Source organism: Enhydra lutris, unplaced genomic scaffold, assembly GCF_002288905.1.
Source record: "Enhydra lutris kenyoni isolate GAN:26980312 unplaced genomic scaffold, ASM228890v2 scaffoldscaffold27, whole genome shotgun sequence".
Taxonomy (NCBI): domain Eukaryota; kingdom Metazoa; phylum Chordata; class Mammalia; order Carnivora; family Mustelidae; genus Enhydra; species Enhydra lutris.
This window is the reverse complement of record NW_019154111.1, coordinates 14,269,947-14,287,671: the sequence shown is the minus strand read 5'-3', so window position 1 is coordinate 14,287,671 and position 17,725 is coordinate 14,269,947. Positions and strand designations below refer to the sequence as shown.

Sequence of the window (17,725 nt, the reverse complement as noted above, 5' to 3'; positions counted from 1 at the left end):
CATTATCATCACTACCATAAAGTCTATGAAGTTCTTTGGTAGTTTTGCTTTTTGAGAGATCAGTTGGATGAAGAATATCCATCCATAGAAGCTCACAATTCTTTAGGTGTGGCCTAAAGCTATTCTGTTGAACTAAATTGCTTCCATGCTTTGTAAGAGATTTGATATAAATTTGGTCTTAAGTTTTCATCTTCATTTCTCTGCAAGGTCCTTGAAAGGAATACTCTACAATCTAATGGACCAAAGATGGATCAAATTAGATTGCCCTCTACCCTTTTTTTTTCTCTGAAAATGTGTTTGAGAAACAAATAATACAGGAAATTACATGTATTTTGCTTGTTCAACCTATTACAGGAATGGCTGTGATTAAAATTTTATCATGATTTCAAAATACTCTTCTCCCCTCTCTTTTAAATAAATACATTTTTGTCATATAAAACAGTGGAAAGGTCAACAGCTTGACAAAGTAGTTCTCAAAATTGATCCTTCTCATTTCAAAGATGTCCTTCAGGATTTTATGTCTGAAAGGGCTCCTGGTTACATGCAACAGGTATTTACAGTGTACCCAGCTACTCCTGTACAGGCCCTGTGACGACAGTGTTAGTAAAAGGCATGACCTGCCTTTTCCTGGAGCTTACAATCTGTGTATTCCAGTATATTGTAAATGTAAGGTAGAAATTACAGAGGCTTAAGAAAATGCCATATATTACGCCATATATGGCTGTCTTGGAATTCGAGAGTTTAGTGATACTGTAAAATTCTAGTCTAGTGCTCTAAATTTTCCAGGTGAAAAAGTGAGACCCAAAGATGGGATGTGACTCTTCTGTGAGAGAATGACAAGTGGAACCAAGCAACAGTCCAGGGCTCCTTGGGTTCATTGCTGTAAAGAGAGATCAGAGATCAGGCCCTGTCTTTGTGTTATATACATGTAAAATACTTGTATACTAAACATTTCCAGGAGTATCTTTGCTTGATAAATGAGGAACCTATCTGCATCAACTGCTACTTTTTAATTCCTGCCATTCCGTATGTACGCAACCCATAAGCACAAAACTAGTTATCAGTTATTCAAAGACCTTGCTAAGATTTACAGTTTTAATTGAAACTGTTTAAATTGTGGCTCTTTTTTAAGTGATAAGTCAGTGATGAGTATCTAGAGATGGCTGCAAGGTAGAGAAACAGATCTCAGAATCCACAGGAGAGGGACATAAATGCTGATTGTACAATGACTTTAATTCTTGGTTTGTCATGGCTGCCTGCAGGTGTGTGTCTTGGCTTTGGGCTGTTCTCAGGGCCTCATTTGTATTTGAGGTTTACTTTAATAATGTTCCCTCCTCAGAGAGCTCTTTTTAAATCTCTTACTTTCAGTTATTTTCCTAGATAAAGGAAGAAATTAACTGGGAGATGAATGTAACTGATTCTTTAGGTTAGTGAAAATGGAAGTTTTGTTTGTTTGGTCTTTCCACTTATTTTCTTGAAAATCAGTTTTGGAATAGGGTGTCTTTTGGCCTTCTGAACTGGAGGATGGTCATGTATTCATTTTTGTTAATTATCATTACCCACCCACCACCACCACCATCATCATCGCCACCATTACTCACTTGGCCTTCTGGATGAACTAATGCTCTCTGTGTAAGAGCTAATGTTACTCTGTGCAGTGTATTTGCACTGAAGAGCTACTATCCTACTCTCCTGTCTGCTGAGGTAGAGGCTTGGTATTAGCAGGTGCAAGGTAACCTTGAGATTCATAGTTTATTTTTAAGCAAGGAAGAATGTTTCCATTGGAGTAGAACTGTGGGTTTGAGCTGGATCAGGTGAGAGCACAGATATGTGGACCTCTTTCCTCAGTTCCACATAATCTTTGGCTTCACACCAAATGCCCCCAGTCCACCATATTCTGTGGCTATGCCCTTTTTAAACTTAGCCCTAAATTCCTTTACATTCCATGGTGTGGGCACCCTTGAGGTTTAGCCCCTGTACACTGCCAGTTTCCTGTGTGATTTTGCCATAACTTAAACAGATTTCCATGTGCTCTCCTGGCTCTCTTCCTGCTTCTATAAGTTAGTTGTAGGGCCTTGCCAGGGTACAGAGTTCCAGGATGTGTCACTGCAGGTAAGTTGGGGATAGGCTTTTCCTCTCCTAGGAATTTGAGTCAGCTGTGCTTCTGTTTGTAGCCCTTCTATTTCCTTGCTCTGTCTTTGGCCTGTATTAACTTTGGCTGCATACAGGGGAAACTATTAAAACCTTACTGAAGGAGGGCCTAGTTGTTAAATCTCATCCCTGCTCCTAGTCTGATCATATCCCTCAAAGGTACCCATCTCCTTAGCTTTAGACAAGTCGATGAGACCTAGCAACAATTTCATTGTATATATCTGACTTTAAGGGTCTTCTGTATATTTTCTTCTGGTCTGTCTTGTTGTGTTTTGTCAGTACTTCTCTCATAATTTACCTTACCTTCAGTCCTTAACTGGCTTTTTCTGTGATACGGCTCCCTGTTGCTTTTAAACCGTGATTAGATGGAGTGTTCAAATGAGTGATCTGACAGTCCGAATTTTGAGGCAGCTGTCCTTTTCAAAATTTCTGTATTCATTTTTAAAATGAGTTTTTGAGGAACAGGCAGTTTGAAAGGATTTTAATCATGCTCACCAGCACTGTGGCTGAACTTGATGTCTATTCAATATGCTGTCTTTAAGCTGATCAGTGGGAACTAAAGACATGTTTAGAAAACGAGATTCTAGACTTTGACTATGAGGATGGCTTCAGGATGCTTGATCTAGTGTATTTTCTTCCATGCAGATATGTAAGCCTTGGCCATGGCCAAAACCAGCCATATACCTTAATTCTGTAAAACAGACACTGCATGTTTATTAATGGATACTATATACTTGTTCCTTCTTAAATGTTTTCATAAAGAAAGCTCATTGTTCGGTATGCCCGTCTCCTTATATTGTATATTAGGATTCGACAACTTTCTCATTTTAGGTTCCTAGCTTCCTAACCTATTTGTACACCTATCCTTTCTTCATTTGAAATTTAAAGTTTTTCTGGCCCATTCAGTAGTTGTTATTTTTCTCCAAACTTCCTACCTTCAACTGTACTGGCACTGGATGTGGTTAGCTGTGTCGTTTTATTTATGTACTGTGATACCAGTCCCGAGCATCCTTGTGACTGTCATCTTGTTTGTTTTCCTTGATGTTTCTTAACTTGGTTCTGGAAAAGTTATGGTAGACTGAAATAACATGCAGTTTTTCTGTAGAGGCATTTCATATTTTTAAAAAACAGATCTTCAAAGGAGTCTGAAAAGGTTAAAGAACTGCTCTACATAATGTTATCTAGGAGTCCTGCAGGAATATTGCCAACCTCTTTTCTGTCAAGTGTAATATCCGTGGGACCTTAAATGTCCGGCCATTTGTCTTTCTCTTTTGGTATCAGTCTTTTAAATTTTTAGAGCAGTTTTAGGTTCATAGCAAAATTGAACAGAAAGTGGAGAATTCCCATTTATGCCCTCATTCCTCACAAGCACAGCCTCCCCCACTGTCACCAGCCCCTACCAGGGTGGTACATTTGTTATAATTGATGAACCTACATTGATAGATCACCACTTAAAGTCCATAGTTAAATGGGTTCACTCTCAGTGTTCTGTGTTCTCTGAGTTTTGAGAAATGTGTAATGGCATGTGTCCATCATTATTGTCTGATAACAGAATAGTTTCACTGCCCTAAAAATCCCCTGTGCTTTTGCTGTTCATCTCTCTTTCCCCTGACCCTCAGCAACTGCTGATCTCATTCTTTATAATTTTGCCTCTTCCAGAATGTCACATAATTGGAACCATACAATATGTCCCTTTTTTTCAGGTTGGCTTCTTTCTCTTAGCAATAGGCGTTTAAGGTTCCTCTATGTCTTTTTATGGCATGAGAGCTCATTTCTTCTGGTTTGTTTGTTTTTTTTATTTTTTTTAAAGTTTATTTATACGACAGTGAGAGAGGGAACACAAGCAGGAGGAGTGGGAGAGGGAGAAGCAGACTTCCCACTGAGCAGGGAGCCTGATGCAGGGCTCGATCCCTGAACCCTGGGATCATGACCTGAGGCGATGGCAGACGCCTAACGACTGAGCCACCTAGGCGCCCCCTCATTTCTTTCTGGTGCTGAATAATACTCCATTGTCTGGATATACCACAGTGTGTTTGTATGTTCATCTGCTGAAGGACAATTTAGTTGCTTCCAAATTTCAGCAGTTATGAGTAAAGACGCTGTAAACATGCTTATCCAGGTTTTTGTATAGACATAAGTTTCGCTCATTTGGATAAATACCGAGGCACGTATGGTAGAATATGTTCAGTTTTATAAGAAACCACGAAACTGGCTTTGAAAGTAGCTGCGCTGTTTTGCATTCACACTAACAATGAATGAGAGTCCTTGCTGCCGCACACCCACGCCAGCGTTTGTTGTCCGCGTTTAGACGTGGACCACCCCAGCATAGTTGTAGCGCGGTAGTTTTGTAATTTCTCTTTCCCCAGTGATACACGATGGAGAACATCGTCGCCCTCTGAAGGCCTTCTTTGGTGAGATGTCCAGGTCTTCAGCCCATTTTTAAATCAGTTGTCCATTTTCTTACTGTTGAATTTTAAGTCTTCTTTGCATATTTTGGTGAATAGTCCTCTGTCAGATAAGATGTTAGCAGATACTTTTTCCCAGTCTGGGGTTCAGCTGTCTTTCGGCTTTCATTTTTTAAAATGTTCGGCTCAGAAAATCCAACTGGGTGAGGTGATCTTTCACAACTGGGCAGGCACATGTAGCTGCTAGTGAGCTGTGTTGTAGACTCTCAACCTTAACTCCCATGATTCTTTATTTGCAGGTCAATGTGACTGTGGACTACATTAGACCGGCCAGCCCAGCCACAGAGACGGTGCCTGCCTTTTCAGAGCGGACATGTGCCACTGTCACCATTGGAGGAATGTGAGTGTTCTGGCCGGCAGGGACTCAGCCAGAGCTGCAAGTTGTCCTCAGTCACGTCTCTCCCTTCTTTTCTCCCTGATTTGCTTTCTGTTGCTCTTAACACAGTGCTTCTTAATTATTATGTCTGTGTAGCACTTTATATTTGCAAAGCATTTTATAATCATTCATTAGCTAATCATATTCTTTCATTATTGTTTAAGATTTATTGGGCTCTGTGTGCTTGGCACTATGTAGCATACATTATTACTATTAATAATGCCATTTATTGTCAGGCCCTAGGTACTATCCAACATTAGGTGGAAGAATTATCTGCACATTAATTTAGGAAGTTGCATTATAGACACACACACACATACACACACACACGAAAAAAGGTGGGGGCAGGGGGAGAAGGATTCAGTTCGTTGGATATTTTCTGTGTATGGATGTATGTTGTCAATAGATGATGGGGCCTTTCTCTTTTATACTGGCTATATCCTGTTCTATTCCAGAGTCCCTTGGGAACTTGGTTGATGAACAGTCTTTCAAGGGAGGTATCTGACAGGGGAAGGAGGAAGCCTGCAGCCCGCTGGGCCATGCTTCCACAATGAATATTAAAACAGTCAGTCAGTCCCCAGTAGCAGTTCTTACTCTGTGTAAAATATACCAGCATGATCATTCTTTCCATTTCTAGTTAACAATCTTAAATGCTGTTTGTTACCAAACTGGTATTTTTCTTCTCTTTTAAGGGAGCATAGTGGAGGGGAAGAAAAGAATAGGTTTCCCATCAAAACAGGGATTGTCTTACTGAAAGTACAATGGAGCCCATAGGAGAAACCCCTCTAAGCTGCTGTGTGCCTCTGAAAGGAAAGAGAGGCTCTAGCAGCTAATTTACCTTCCAGAAGCTCTCGTACCAAAGAAGAACCTTTCCTGTTCATTCGCACTGTCACACTTCGGCAATAACTATTTTTGGTCACTGTTAGCACTCCTGTATTTATATAAACCTTACTGCTCACACAACAGTCAGACTTCGTGGAGAGGAACTCAATACAGGCTTTTGTTGTCACTACCTTAACACCATCACAAGTGACACGCTTTATTAGAAGCAAAATCTTGACAAATCAGTTAATATTTTTGACATGGGAGGGACTAGGACATATTTTGGTCATTTTTCTGTCTGTATAAGTTGCACGAATGATTATTCCCACTTTGCACTACTCAGGAGCTAGATGCATGCTATTCTATTACGGAGAGCTGGGAAGTTAGTGTTCCTGTGTATTAAAATTTTAACTGACACAAACAAGGAGTCCTGTCAGTAAATACCTGCTCCTGCTATCTAATAGTAGTAAAAAACAAGTGTCAGTACTGTAAAAATCCACATCTTTATTTTTGTAAGATGTTTCCACCCATGTTTGACAATCCACCAGAGTAGGTTATTTCATTTAGTTACCACTGAAATAACTAAGTAAACTCACACTGCTTAAAATTTGCATAATCTGAGTGTGTTGCAGAGATTTCTCTTTTTATAGGACAGTTTGAAACAGCTCATTTAAAAATTCCATAGTAGGGTCTTGTGGGCATGCTCCATGCCATGGAACCTTGAGTTTTCTACTGTGTTGATCTTGGCTTTTATGGAGATTACTCCTTCAGACTAGCAATCCTTTCTGCAGAGGTTAGGTGGCTCTCTGTGCAGCCAAGGTTTTGGTCAGATTCTCTAGCCTTCATAAGAAGGTATCAATCATTTTTTCAGTTTGGTTGGTTAACACAAGTTGATGGGTCTTAACTGACAGCATAGGCAATCTGTACTTCATGTCAGAGGTTCATGTCAGAGGTGGTAACCTTGACCTCTCTCTACCTCTCAGTTGTTACAACTGGATTATAAGAAGTATTATTTTGGTATGATTTACCAAAGTATTTACCAATATATCGATTCTTCCAGATACCTAAATTGTCCCCTTGATTAGACCAGCCTAGCAAGGTGCCTGGGAAGCGTGATGAGTTTTTTCACAGAGTTGTTTCTACTAAACTGTGTGAAGCAACTGCTAGGCTGCCTTCAGGAGAAATAACTGAGATTTATGGATACTTTTGAGACAAACTCTCATTGGACCGTAAGCTCCCTAAAGATAGGGATTTTTGTCACTTGTATTCCCTGTTGTAGTCTCAGTATTCAACATATGGCTGGAGTTTCAGTAGGTTTTTGAATTATTTGTTTATTATATTGCATCCTTTTGTGAAGCATAACAGGGAATACTGGGACAGTTGTTTCTATTGATCCCTGATTTTATTATTATGTAATCAGTACTGGAGAAATTGTATTGGATAGTTTTCCCTTTTTGCTTGGTTATTGGGACATCCTTGCCAAGGACAGGGTGTTTCTGGAAGATGAACCTTTTAATGCTTCTTACGCTTTTTTTTTTTTTTTTTTGAGAGAGAGGCAGTGAGAGAGAGCATGAGCGAGGAGAAGGTCAGAGGGAGAAGCAGACTCCCCATGGAGCTGGGAGCCCGATGCGGGACTCGATCCCGGGACTCCGGGATCATGACCTGAGCCGAAGGCAGTCGTCCAACCAACTGAGCCACCCAGGCGTCCCCTTCTTACGCTTTTTATGTTCTATTCCTACTCATAGCTTCTCTTTACTTTTCCCTTTGCCTTGATTTTGTTTTTATTCTTCTGAATTTTCTGTCCTTTTGCAAATCATTCCAAATAATATTATAAAAAAGTTGTATGAATAAATAACATTCAAATACTCAGCTAATAGAATTTAGATATACTAACAGCCTTCTTTCTGGGTGCAATGGTTAGTTATTCAAAAACATTGTCTAGAGAAGGGATTTTTTTTTAATCTAAAATATTTTCATTTCATTTTAAACATAAAAATGTACATATATTTCCAAATCTTTGATGGGGGCAAAGTAGATCAACCATTTGATAACCTGATAAGTTGCATAACTTCCCTTTTAGAATGAGTACTTAAAAATACTAATTATGAAACCCTAGATGTCTGTGATTTACATCCCCCTCATTTATTTCGCAGCCATTTTAAAGCCATTCATCTTATTAAACCTTTTAGAAGTATTCATCTGTTTTCATAAACACACTTTTTTGTGTGTACTTATATTTCAGTTATTAATAAAAATATTTGATGGGGTACAAAATAACAAGCACAACCAGTATAAATAGTTATGAGGACAGAAACAAATGGCTCAGCAGGTTGGGACAGAAGTGCACAGGTCTGGTGGCCCTCAGTCCCTCGGACCAGCATCGGGTGAAATCCTAGGATGTACAGGTCAGTTCAGGGAAGGTCATTTTGGAGAGCTCCTTTAGTAATGCATCAGCTCTGTGAAAGGCCGTCTGTGTTCAAGCTTGTAGAAATGTAGAATTAAGAAGTCATCTAATCCAAATTATGCCTATCGTCCTCTGTAGGCTTGTATACCAAAATACAGGCTGTTACAGCATCTAGAGGCTTTCCTGTTGTTGAGATCAGCTGGGCTCCTCTGGCTGCGCGGGAGCTTCTCTTGAGCTGCTGACCACAGGCTAACCAGGCGGGGGAGGCGGATGAGGTAGAGTCTCTTGCAGTTATTTCAGAGCAGATTTTTTGGTGTATTTCACGTGTCAAAGTGTGTGAATTGGCTCTGTCCTCAGTTAGGGTTCAGTCTAGTCCTTCTGTTTTTCTTTTTGGTGTGTAGGGGAGGGAGTTGAGTCACAGGATCTCTGTGAGGCACCTCTTGTGTGACAGTCTTCTGTTCCTGTCTCTTGCCCTCTAGAGAATCAATGAAAACGAGGTTCATCATTCTTCTAATAGATTAAAATTTTTTTCTTGATTAACTTCACTCTAGAGTTGGCAAGAGTTGTTATCTGTTAATCAAAACAGTTTAAATAAAAAATAAAAAGATCAAACTTAGAGTTGTTTCTCATTCTCTGGCTCCCGGGCTGGGAATTAGCTGAGCCTTTTAGGCTTGGTTTGTGACATGAAGCTGTCAAGATGGCGCTTCCTGTTAATTACTTTTTATTGTATTTAAGACACTTAAATAATTCTTCTTGTGATTTAGTCTTCTATGTAATTAGCTTCAGTGATTAAAATCTCGTTCTTTCTTTATTGTCAGAGCCTTCTTGAAGAGTGAGATTTTTCTGGGGTGACCTTTTCTTCTGCTGGACTTCCCAATTACTTGGAGCTCCAATTTGGCAAACCCATATTATAATGTATTAACTGGTTGCTCACTCTTTCTGCATGTCACCTTTTTAAAGAAAGGTGTGAAAATTTGCTCACATTTATAAGGAGGCACCTAAAAAATACAACTTGAGGGTTAAACCTCACATACTCACATTCACACTTAGCGCCACTCTAGCCTCGGAAAATTCTAACAGATCCAGCAGATACAGTATCACTTAAGATATTTTCCCAGTGTTTCTCATGTGAAGTATTTCACCATGGTAGGAGACCATTGACATGACCTGTTCTGGGGAAGTAAATGGCATAGAGATTAAACTGTAGGATAGGAACAATTAGAAAATGCCTGTTTTTGTACAATGTCCTATTGGGGGGGGTGATTTTTTCCCCCCTTAACATTCTTTTTTAAACCATGTTTCCCTCTACTGCTTTTCTGCCTTGCCCTTTTGCTGTCTGCTGCCTTGATGCCCATACTAGTATGGGGCCTTGTTCCCAGAGGTATTGTCAAAGATCTTTTGGACTTGGGACATCTTCATTACCTCTTTGTTCTAATGACAATCATCCAGTAGCCTCAAAGCCATCCTTTTAAACTTTCTTTGTGTCTCTCTAGATTCTTAATAGATAGAGCTTGTCTTGTATTATATTTATCTAAACCAGACAATCACACTTGCAAGGAATGAGACTTCTGCTTCTTTTTTCTTTTTCTTTAGTTCCAGTTTGCAGGAATACTTCTTTCCTAAAGTCTTCTAAAAGTGACTGAAGCTTGAAGTCAGGTCTAGTCCTTCTTCTAGAATAATCCTTTTTGAATCCTCGTTTGGTTTTTCTCTGCCACAGTAGGAATAAGTGTCCTACGATCCTCAGTTTTTCTGGCTTGAGTGTTTTTCTGTAGCTTTAAGGCTTTCACAATCAGGCCAAACCTCCTGTCTCTCAAGTTTTTAAATTTTAAAACATACTAGTATCTCACTTCCAAGCTAAACATAGGAAGAAAGTGGCCTCTTGAAACCCAATTTTCTGGACCTAGTGTTCTTACTTAGAGCTGCCTACAGTATCCTGAAGATGCTCTTTTAGCATCTGAGGAAGTACGGAGACATTATTAATGTCACCGACTGGACCATTGCTTCCCACAGATGCTCCCATGGAAACATAGATGCTCACTTCTCAGCCATGTCTGCATTTTAATTTTTGGACAGTTATCCTTACAGCTTTATATATTAATACTACTAATTTAAAAATGTTTAACTATGAATTGTATCTTTTAGCTTCCTTATATGAAAGATGAATATTTTTGAATGTTTTCACTATTTCTTCCTTTAACCCCCAATTTTGTTATATTAAGTTTTACCATTAGTGAACTTTACAAAGTTCAGTTTATTGTTTCTGATTAACTTTATTGAATATTTTCCTCTCTGAAAGATTAGAAAGTTAGAATGCTACCTTTTTCAGACTTCTCCTTCCTTTTAAAAGTTTTTCTTCCAGGGGCTCCTGGGTGGCTCAGTGGGTTAAGCTGCTGCCTTCGGCTCAGGTCATGATCTTAGGGTCCTGGGATCGAGCCCCGCATCGGGCTCTCTGCTCAGTGGGGAGCCTGCTTCCTCCTCTCTCTCTGCCTGCCTCTCTGCCTGCTTGTGATCTCTCTCTGTCAAATAAATAAAATCTTAAAAAAAAAAAAAAAAAAAAAGTTTTTCTTTCAGAGCGCCTGGGTGGCTCAGTTGGTTAAGTGTCCAACTTTCGATTTCGGCCCAGGTCATGATCTCAGGGTCATGAGATTGCACCCATCCCGCCATCTGGTTCCACACTCAGCTGGGAGTCAGCTTGAGATTCTCTCCCTCTGCACCCCCTACCCCTGCACACACTCTCTTTTGCTCTCAAAGTAGTAAAAAGTTTTTCTTCTATTTCAAGATTTATTACATTACTCCTCTGTCAGTGTAATTGTCTTCTAAGCTTTACTTGTAAGTTTAACCCAAAATTTTACCCTCCACCCCACACCATAGCAGTTCTAAGTTACTGTTGGACCTAGTATGATGGAGTGAGAAGACCTACAGAAACAGAAATTCTATGTTGTTTTATCCCCAGAGAAATGTTAAATTAATTCCCTTTATGTGGTTTTCTCTCTGTGTGTATGTCTGTCTCTTTCTCCATTTTGTACTTCTTTTTTTGTTGTTGTTTTTTAAGTAGGCTCCACGCTGGGTGTGGAGCTCAACTTGGGGCTTGAACTCAGTCAGATGCTTAACCAACTAAGCCACCGAGGTGCCCCCATTTTGTTCTTCTTCATATGCACCTGCCACTTGTATCTCAGTTCAGTCTTTTTGTGGTATTTCCTTTAGATTTGGTGAAGAACCTGGATTTTACATGTGTGGGTGGTAAAGCTTCTGAATTTCTGCATATCTGAAAATGTCTTCATTTTGCCTATAATCTTGATTGTTAGTTTCTCTATGAAATTCTAGCTTCAAAATTATTTTCCCAAGAACGGTGAAGGCCTGTTGTTCTGTTGCTTCACTAGTGTTTATGAGAATTCGATCTCCATTCCCTTACATTTCTATTTTTTAACAATTTTTTTTTTCTGACTCTGGAAGATTTTACAATTTTCTGTTTATCTTCGGTTTTCTGAAAATTTATTAAAATATTTCTAGGTGTGTCCTTTTTTGCTGCATACTCAATGGGCTGAACAGTCATCTTGGATTTTTTTTTTCTATTAGTTCTTGAATTATTGTCTTTCGCTTTTGCCTCTGACTCTAGAAATTCTGTTGGTATTGTACCTTATGCTTTGAATCTCTGTAAATTTTCTTCCTTTTTTTTTCTTTTTTTTTTTTTTAAGACTGCCTTTGCATTTTTGTTCCACATAAAGGAGCTGTCTTCAACTTTATTTTTCAGTTTGCTTCACCAGCCAGCCATGCATATTGAGTCATTTTCATTCATTCTCACTCTCTTATTCACTCATCTCATTCATTCACTTACTCATTAGTTCATTTATCAAGTAGTCATAAAATGCCTGGTGTGTACTAAGCACTGTGTTAAGCTTTAGGAGTGTATTGGTAGTTCTGAAATGAAATGATTTCTTCTGCTGTGAAATTCACAGAGGTGATTCTCTCAATCTAGCCCATTTTAATTGCTTTTTATTTCAGCACTCATACATAAATTTTTTGTTCAAGTGTTTTAATAGCCTCCTGTTCCTACTCCACAAATATAATACTTCCTCTGTCTGAGAATAGTATTTAAAATTTAAAAACCCTCTTCCACTCAATTATCCCCCATGTTCTGTTTATTTTGTTTCTTTTCTTTCATAAATCCTCAGATATTTGGGGAACCTTGATTTATATATATGAAGGAAGGACCAGGTTGGGGTTGGATGGTGTCCCTATGTGGTTGTGTATGCCTGCCTCCCCAAGATGTCTCTGTCATGACAGGGCATAGGTGAGCAGGGAGTATCAGAGGCAGCCTTCTTTGTAGGGTGCCTGAAACACGGAGGAAGAAGGCAAATTTCAGACCCCACTAAAACTGTCACTGTCATTGGGGTGGAGTGAGAAGGGGATGTGATGTGATTATCTGACTTGGTCTAAAATGCTGTGCCTCTGTGTTTCTTACAGAGCCTCCCTCTAAGGTCCTTCCCTGGTTAAATCACCTACCCTCTGTTCTATAATCATGAATTGTCCTATACATGACCTTGGTCATCTGGGGAATCTCACTGGCATAATGTTGAAGTCATGTTGGTTTAGAAACGATATTCTCAGATACTTTAAAATATCGAATCGGTAAGTAAGCCTTCTCCCAATTAAAGGGAGAGCTTTCGCAATAGAGAGACTTAGAAAAATCTCAGAATGTGAAGTTGAGAAATCTACTGCAGTGACTTCCTTTAGTGTAAGTCATGACTACTTAAGTGTCTTTCTGCTTTCTGCTTGGTTAACCTCAGTAGCACCCTGCTAGGGTATTTGAAAAAGCTGTGAAGACACTTCCTCCAGTATTTAAATAGTGGATTAATGAAGAAGACTACAGTCTGAGTTGGATTTTATATTTTGATTAAAATTGTCTCTAGTAGAAACTAAGCCCCCCTAGAAGGAAGAGAAAGCATGGGAGCCCTATGATTGACGGCTTCTCTGCCAGTAGAGGTTTAACTGTACCCCTGTTTTTATTAAGGTTGTTTTTGCTAGCACTTGGGCTAGAAAGTTCCATAGAGTTTAAGTAGTCTACACATAATCCAGTTATTCTTCTCAAGCCCTGTTTGTTTTGGGGATTTCGAGTGGTTTTATAGAATGTGAACTGTTCAAGAACACAAATGGTATGTGATAGAAGAAATGCCTATGCTTGCTGGGAGATTATTTCTTGGGTATTTGCCAAGGGTCAGAACCCTCTGCTCTTAATAATTTTGTGGGGAATCATAGGGGCAGGAAAGAGGCTGGCTAATCCAGCTCTTTTGAATGTGGGTTCTGATTAATTACTCAAATGATGTTCCCAAAGCCTTCTCGCTGTGGTGCTTTGTATTTTGTCAATAAAGGCCCTTGAGGCACTGCCAATACTCCACCAATCAGATCCCATCTGCTTTCTGTCTTTCAGAATTTGTGCAAACTTTCTGATAGGCTGGTAACATACTTTCTTGTTTTGTAGCACCATTAGGGCTCTATTCTTGTCCATATCTGTCTTTTCTGTCATTTCAGTGGGACCTTATAAAGGATGTCATGTGGACATAAGTTCTCAGTCTGCCATTCTGACCTCCCTGAAGCATTCTTTCTTTATTCTTTTGGATAATGCAATTGATGTGATAAGGAGACGGCACATTTGACATGGTTACCAATAAGCAAAAGTTCTATGTCTTTTATATGCCATTTCTCAGCACCTTTCTCTTTACAGTTCCCATGGCCAGCACAGTACAAAATGGTAAGGTAAATAGGAATGGAGTTTTTGTAGATTCTGCTGTCTCCCAGTCGTGATGCTGCTCTACAGGGGATTTGCTCCAGTTCATACTGAGTGAACTGATTTTTTTTTCTAAGTAATAAAAAATTGTATATGCAACTAATGACTCATTGAACACTACATCAAAAACTAATGATGTACTATATGTTGGCTAACTGAACATCATAAAAATATATAAATAAAACCACAAAAAATTGTAATGTTTTCAAAAATTTAGGAAATAAAGGGAAATTATCCATTGTTTAATCATGCTAGTGTAATAGCTTTTATGTGGGGGGTATTCCTTTTGAGTGCTGGTTATTTCTTAAGATTTGAATCTGGGAACAGGAAAATTGACTACTTGGCCAAGTGTTGACATGAAGTCTAAGGCAAGTTGTTGTTGGCTTAGAGATGAACAGATGAACAGATGAACAGATGTGAAGTAAAACTGCAGCCCTGCTCCCAGACAGCTGTGCAGTCTTGGGCCTTAGTTTTTTCGTATGTAATTTAGATATAATAATCTCACACCTCATTGAGTGGTTGTGAGAAATAAATGTACTAAGGCATTTAAATGTTCAGTATATGTACTAAGATCTCACAGTCAAGTTCTCACATCAGCTCCAAGCCTCTGAACTTGGCTGGTCACCATTGATGTAATGTCATATTTAGTGACTTCTGTCCTTTCTCTCTCTCTCTTTTTAAAGTTCATTTATTACTTATTGGAATAATCTCTGTACCCAACATGGGGCTTGAACTCATGACCCCTAGATCAAGAATCGCATGCTCCACTGACTAAGTCAGTTAGGCTTCCCTTGTCCTTTCTTTTCTTTATCCTCTTTCACACACTTCTGGCTTTTTTTTTTTCCCCACTCAAACTTCTTTTTTTTTTTTTTTTTTTTTTAAGGACTTTTTATTGAATGTTTTTACATTTCATCCTCTTCTTAGTCTTCACACTCTTCCTGGCTAAGCTAATCCAGTGATAAACTGCTACCTCACAGAATGTTCTAAGTATTAGCTTAAATAAAATATAAGGAATGCCTGGTACGTAGTAGTTGCCCATAGGTTAATTAAAAAACAAAACAAAATTCCTCATTGGATTATGGCTTAGATTTTGTAGTAGTCCATTTTTTAAAAAGATTTACTTATTTATAATAGAGAGGTAGGGGAGGGGCAGAGGGAAAGGGAGACAAGCAGACTCCCCATAGAGCACGGAGCTTGATGTGGGGCCAACCCCAGGACCCCAAGATCGTGACCTGAACTGAAATCAAGAGTCAGACACTCAACCAACTGAGCCACCCAGGTGCCCCTTTAGTAGTCCATCTTATTGTTCCATGCCAGGCCCTTCAGTTGGATTTATCTCTTCTCTCACCTTCTTAAAAATTACCATGATGATGGGCGCCTGGGTGGCTCAGTGGCTTAAGCCTCTGCCTTCAGCTCAGGTCATGATCTCAGGGTTCTGGGATCGAGTCCCGCATTGGGCTCTCTGATCGGCAGAGAGCCTGCTTCCTCCTCTCTCTCTCTCTCTCTCTCTCTCTCTCTCTCTCTGCCTACTTGTGATCTCTCTCTGTCAAATAAATAAATAAAATCTTAAAAAAAAAAAAAGAAAGGATGAATACCCAACTTTAAAAAAAAATATTACCATCATGGCTAACTTATATCTTTTTTTTATATTATATCGTTTTTCCTCTAAATCTTTTTTTTTTTAAGATTTTATTTATTTATCTGACAGAGCACAGGTGGGCAGAGTGGCAGGCAAAGGGAGAGGGAGAAGCAGGCTCCCCACTGAGCAGAGAACCCCATGTAGGGCTTCATCCCAGGACCCCAGGATCATGACCTGAGCCGAAGGCAGACGCCAAACCAACTGAGCCATCCAGGCGTCCCTCCTCTAAATCTTAAAAGTGTACTATGTTAATACAGTAATGATTGATAAGTACTTGCATACCGGTACAAGTGGTATTCATAAGTAAGTTTTCATGTTTCAAGGAGTTTAATGCACATACAATTTATCCCTTATTAAAAGTAATTATTGAAAACATCTTGGGGCACTTGGATGGCTTACTCGGTTAAGCGTCCGACTCTTGATCTCTGCTCAGATCTTGATCTCAGGATCCTGTGTTCAAGCCCCACAGTGGTCTTCACAGTAGGCATGGAACTACTTTAAAAAAAAAAAAAAAGTCTTTCAAAGCAAGAGGTGTGCTAGCAAGCACCCTGTCTGGATCCAGTGCTGTGGTTAGTGACCTGCCTATCTCCATATCTGAAGTGGTTGAAAAGGCAGAGGGCTCCTAACGTTTAGTGTTTTAGAAAGTGCTATTCTGTGCCTGCACACATGAAGAGCTCTACTGGAAGTTGTATTTTGTGGAACTTACTGAATCACCCTCTCTGTTGTGATGCCCTCTGTTGTGATGTGAATTTTTGTGCCATCAGTAAAAATGTGTTTACAACAGATAGAACTTGGAGAGAGGAAGTAGTTGGACCTTTGAAGTCAATGTGTATGATAGAATTTGGAGATGTTTAATAACAGCATGCACTTCCTAACAGGTAAAGGAAACTTGGGACTGTCTTCTATCAAATTCCCAGTGTGGGTTTTACATGGAGCCTTTTAGATTTCTGATACGTCTGCTTAACATATCAACTGTGACTCAGCAGACTTTTGCTTTAATGTAAGTTTCTATTATGTTAAAATTGTGATATATAAACCATCACATATTAGGTCAACAGCAAGGGGAATTCTGTTGTACTTGTTAGATCATTGTTAGACCATCTCTTCTTTGCCAGCCCCTGCCCCCAATCATGTTGGCATTGATTGCAAAATCACTTTTTTTCTTTAAGAAGCAGCTATACAGAGCATTTATTCTTGTCACCACTTTCTCAGAAAACTCCCTCTGCAACTGTTCCTTCACTTGCCACTTAGCACAGCCTGTGGCTATGGAGAGATCAGACCATTGAGTGAGGGTTGACCACAAAGGCCCTGTAGTGGTTTACTGTGTTTCAAAGCCAGGAACCAGAATAACCCTGCCCTCCCCAAAGAGTAGGAGAGAAGAAGGAATTTCAAAATCCTTAGCCTTTTTGTGGGGCTCATTTGTTGCTTATATTATAGCTACGAATCAGTTCATGAAAAAGTACTTCGTCTTCTAATTCTTAGAGAAAAATGTTGACCACCAGAAGACAGTTTGGTTTTGACTTAGTTTTGTAAGTGGAGACTCACTTCTCGAGCTTTTACTTGCAGAGATTCTGAAAGCAGTTAAGTCTAAAGCAGTTACATATTCTAAACCACAGCCACACTGATGTTGAGCTTGGTCCAGTTGCTAATGGCTTCTGGGGAATAAGAACCTCGCTCTCCTGTTCCTGTGGTGCCTGCCCACTGGGTTGTGGACTGTAAACTGTAACAGGACAGGTAGTGGAATTCTTAACTGGGCCCTTTTTTTCTTTCTGACCCATATGACAAAACTTTTCTTGAGCTTCCACCCTAAGAAGCAACCTGTGCCAAGATAATTTTCTTCTAACTTCTCTAGAATGATTGGGTTTGCTAAACAAACATAGAGTTACTCTTCTACTTAATAATGACTTGGTATTTCTCAGAGCTGCGTGACAACCTTCTAGAATCTAGAGTATTATTTTGGACTTCTTCCCCTAAACAAAGCATTGTTTATGTGTCTTAACATCTGCCATAGTTTATATAGAGGACTTGAAAATGACTTTCCAGGGCTACCTCATGCCCATTTTGGTCTTCACTAGACCTCTGT

The 17,725-nt window shown here is 39.4% G+C and overlaps 1 protein-coding gene across 1 annotated transcript in view; it reads left to right on the top strand.

Moving 5' to 3' along the window:
• Positions 1-17,725, top strand: part of LOC111152030 (staphylococcal nuclease and tudor domain containing 1) — a 413,353-nt gene that overhangs the window by 178,060 nt on the left and 217,568 nt on the right. The window contains exon 12 of the mRNA XM_022510305.1: positions 4,856-4,956. Coding sequence (XP_022366013.1) covers positions 4,856-4,956 — 101 coding nt within the window. The remainder of the gene's footprint in view (positions 1-4,855; positions 4,957-17,725) is intronic.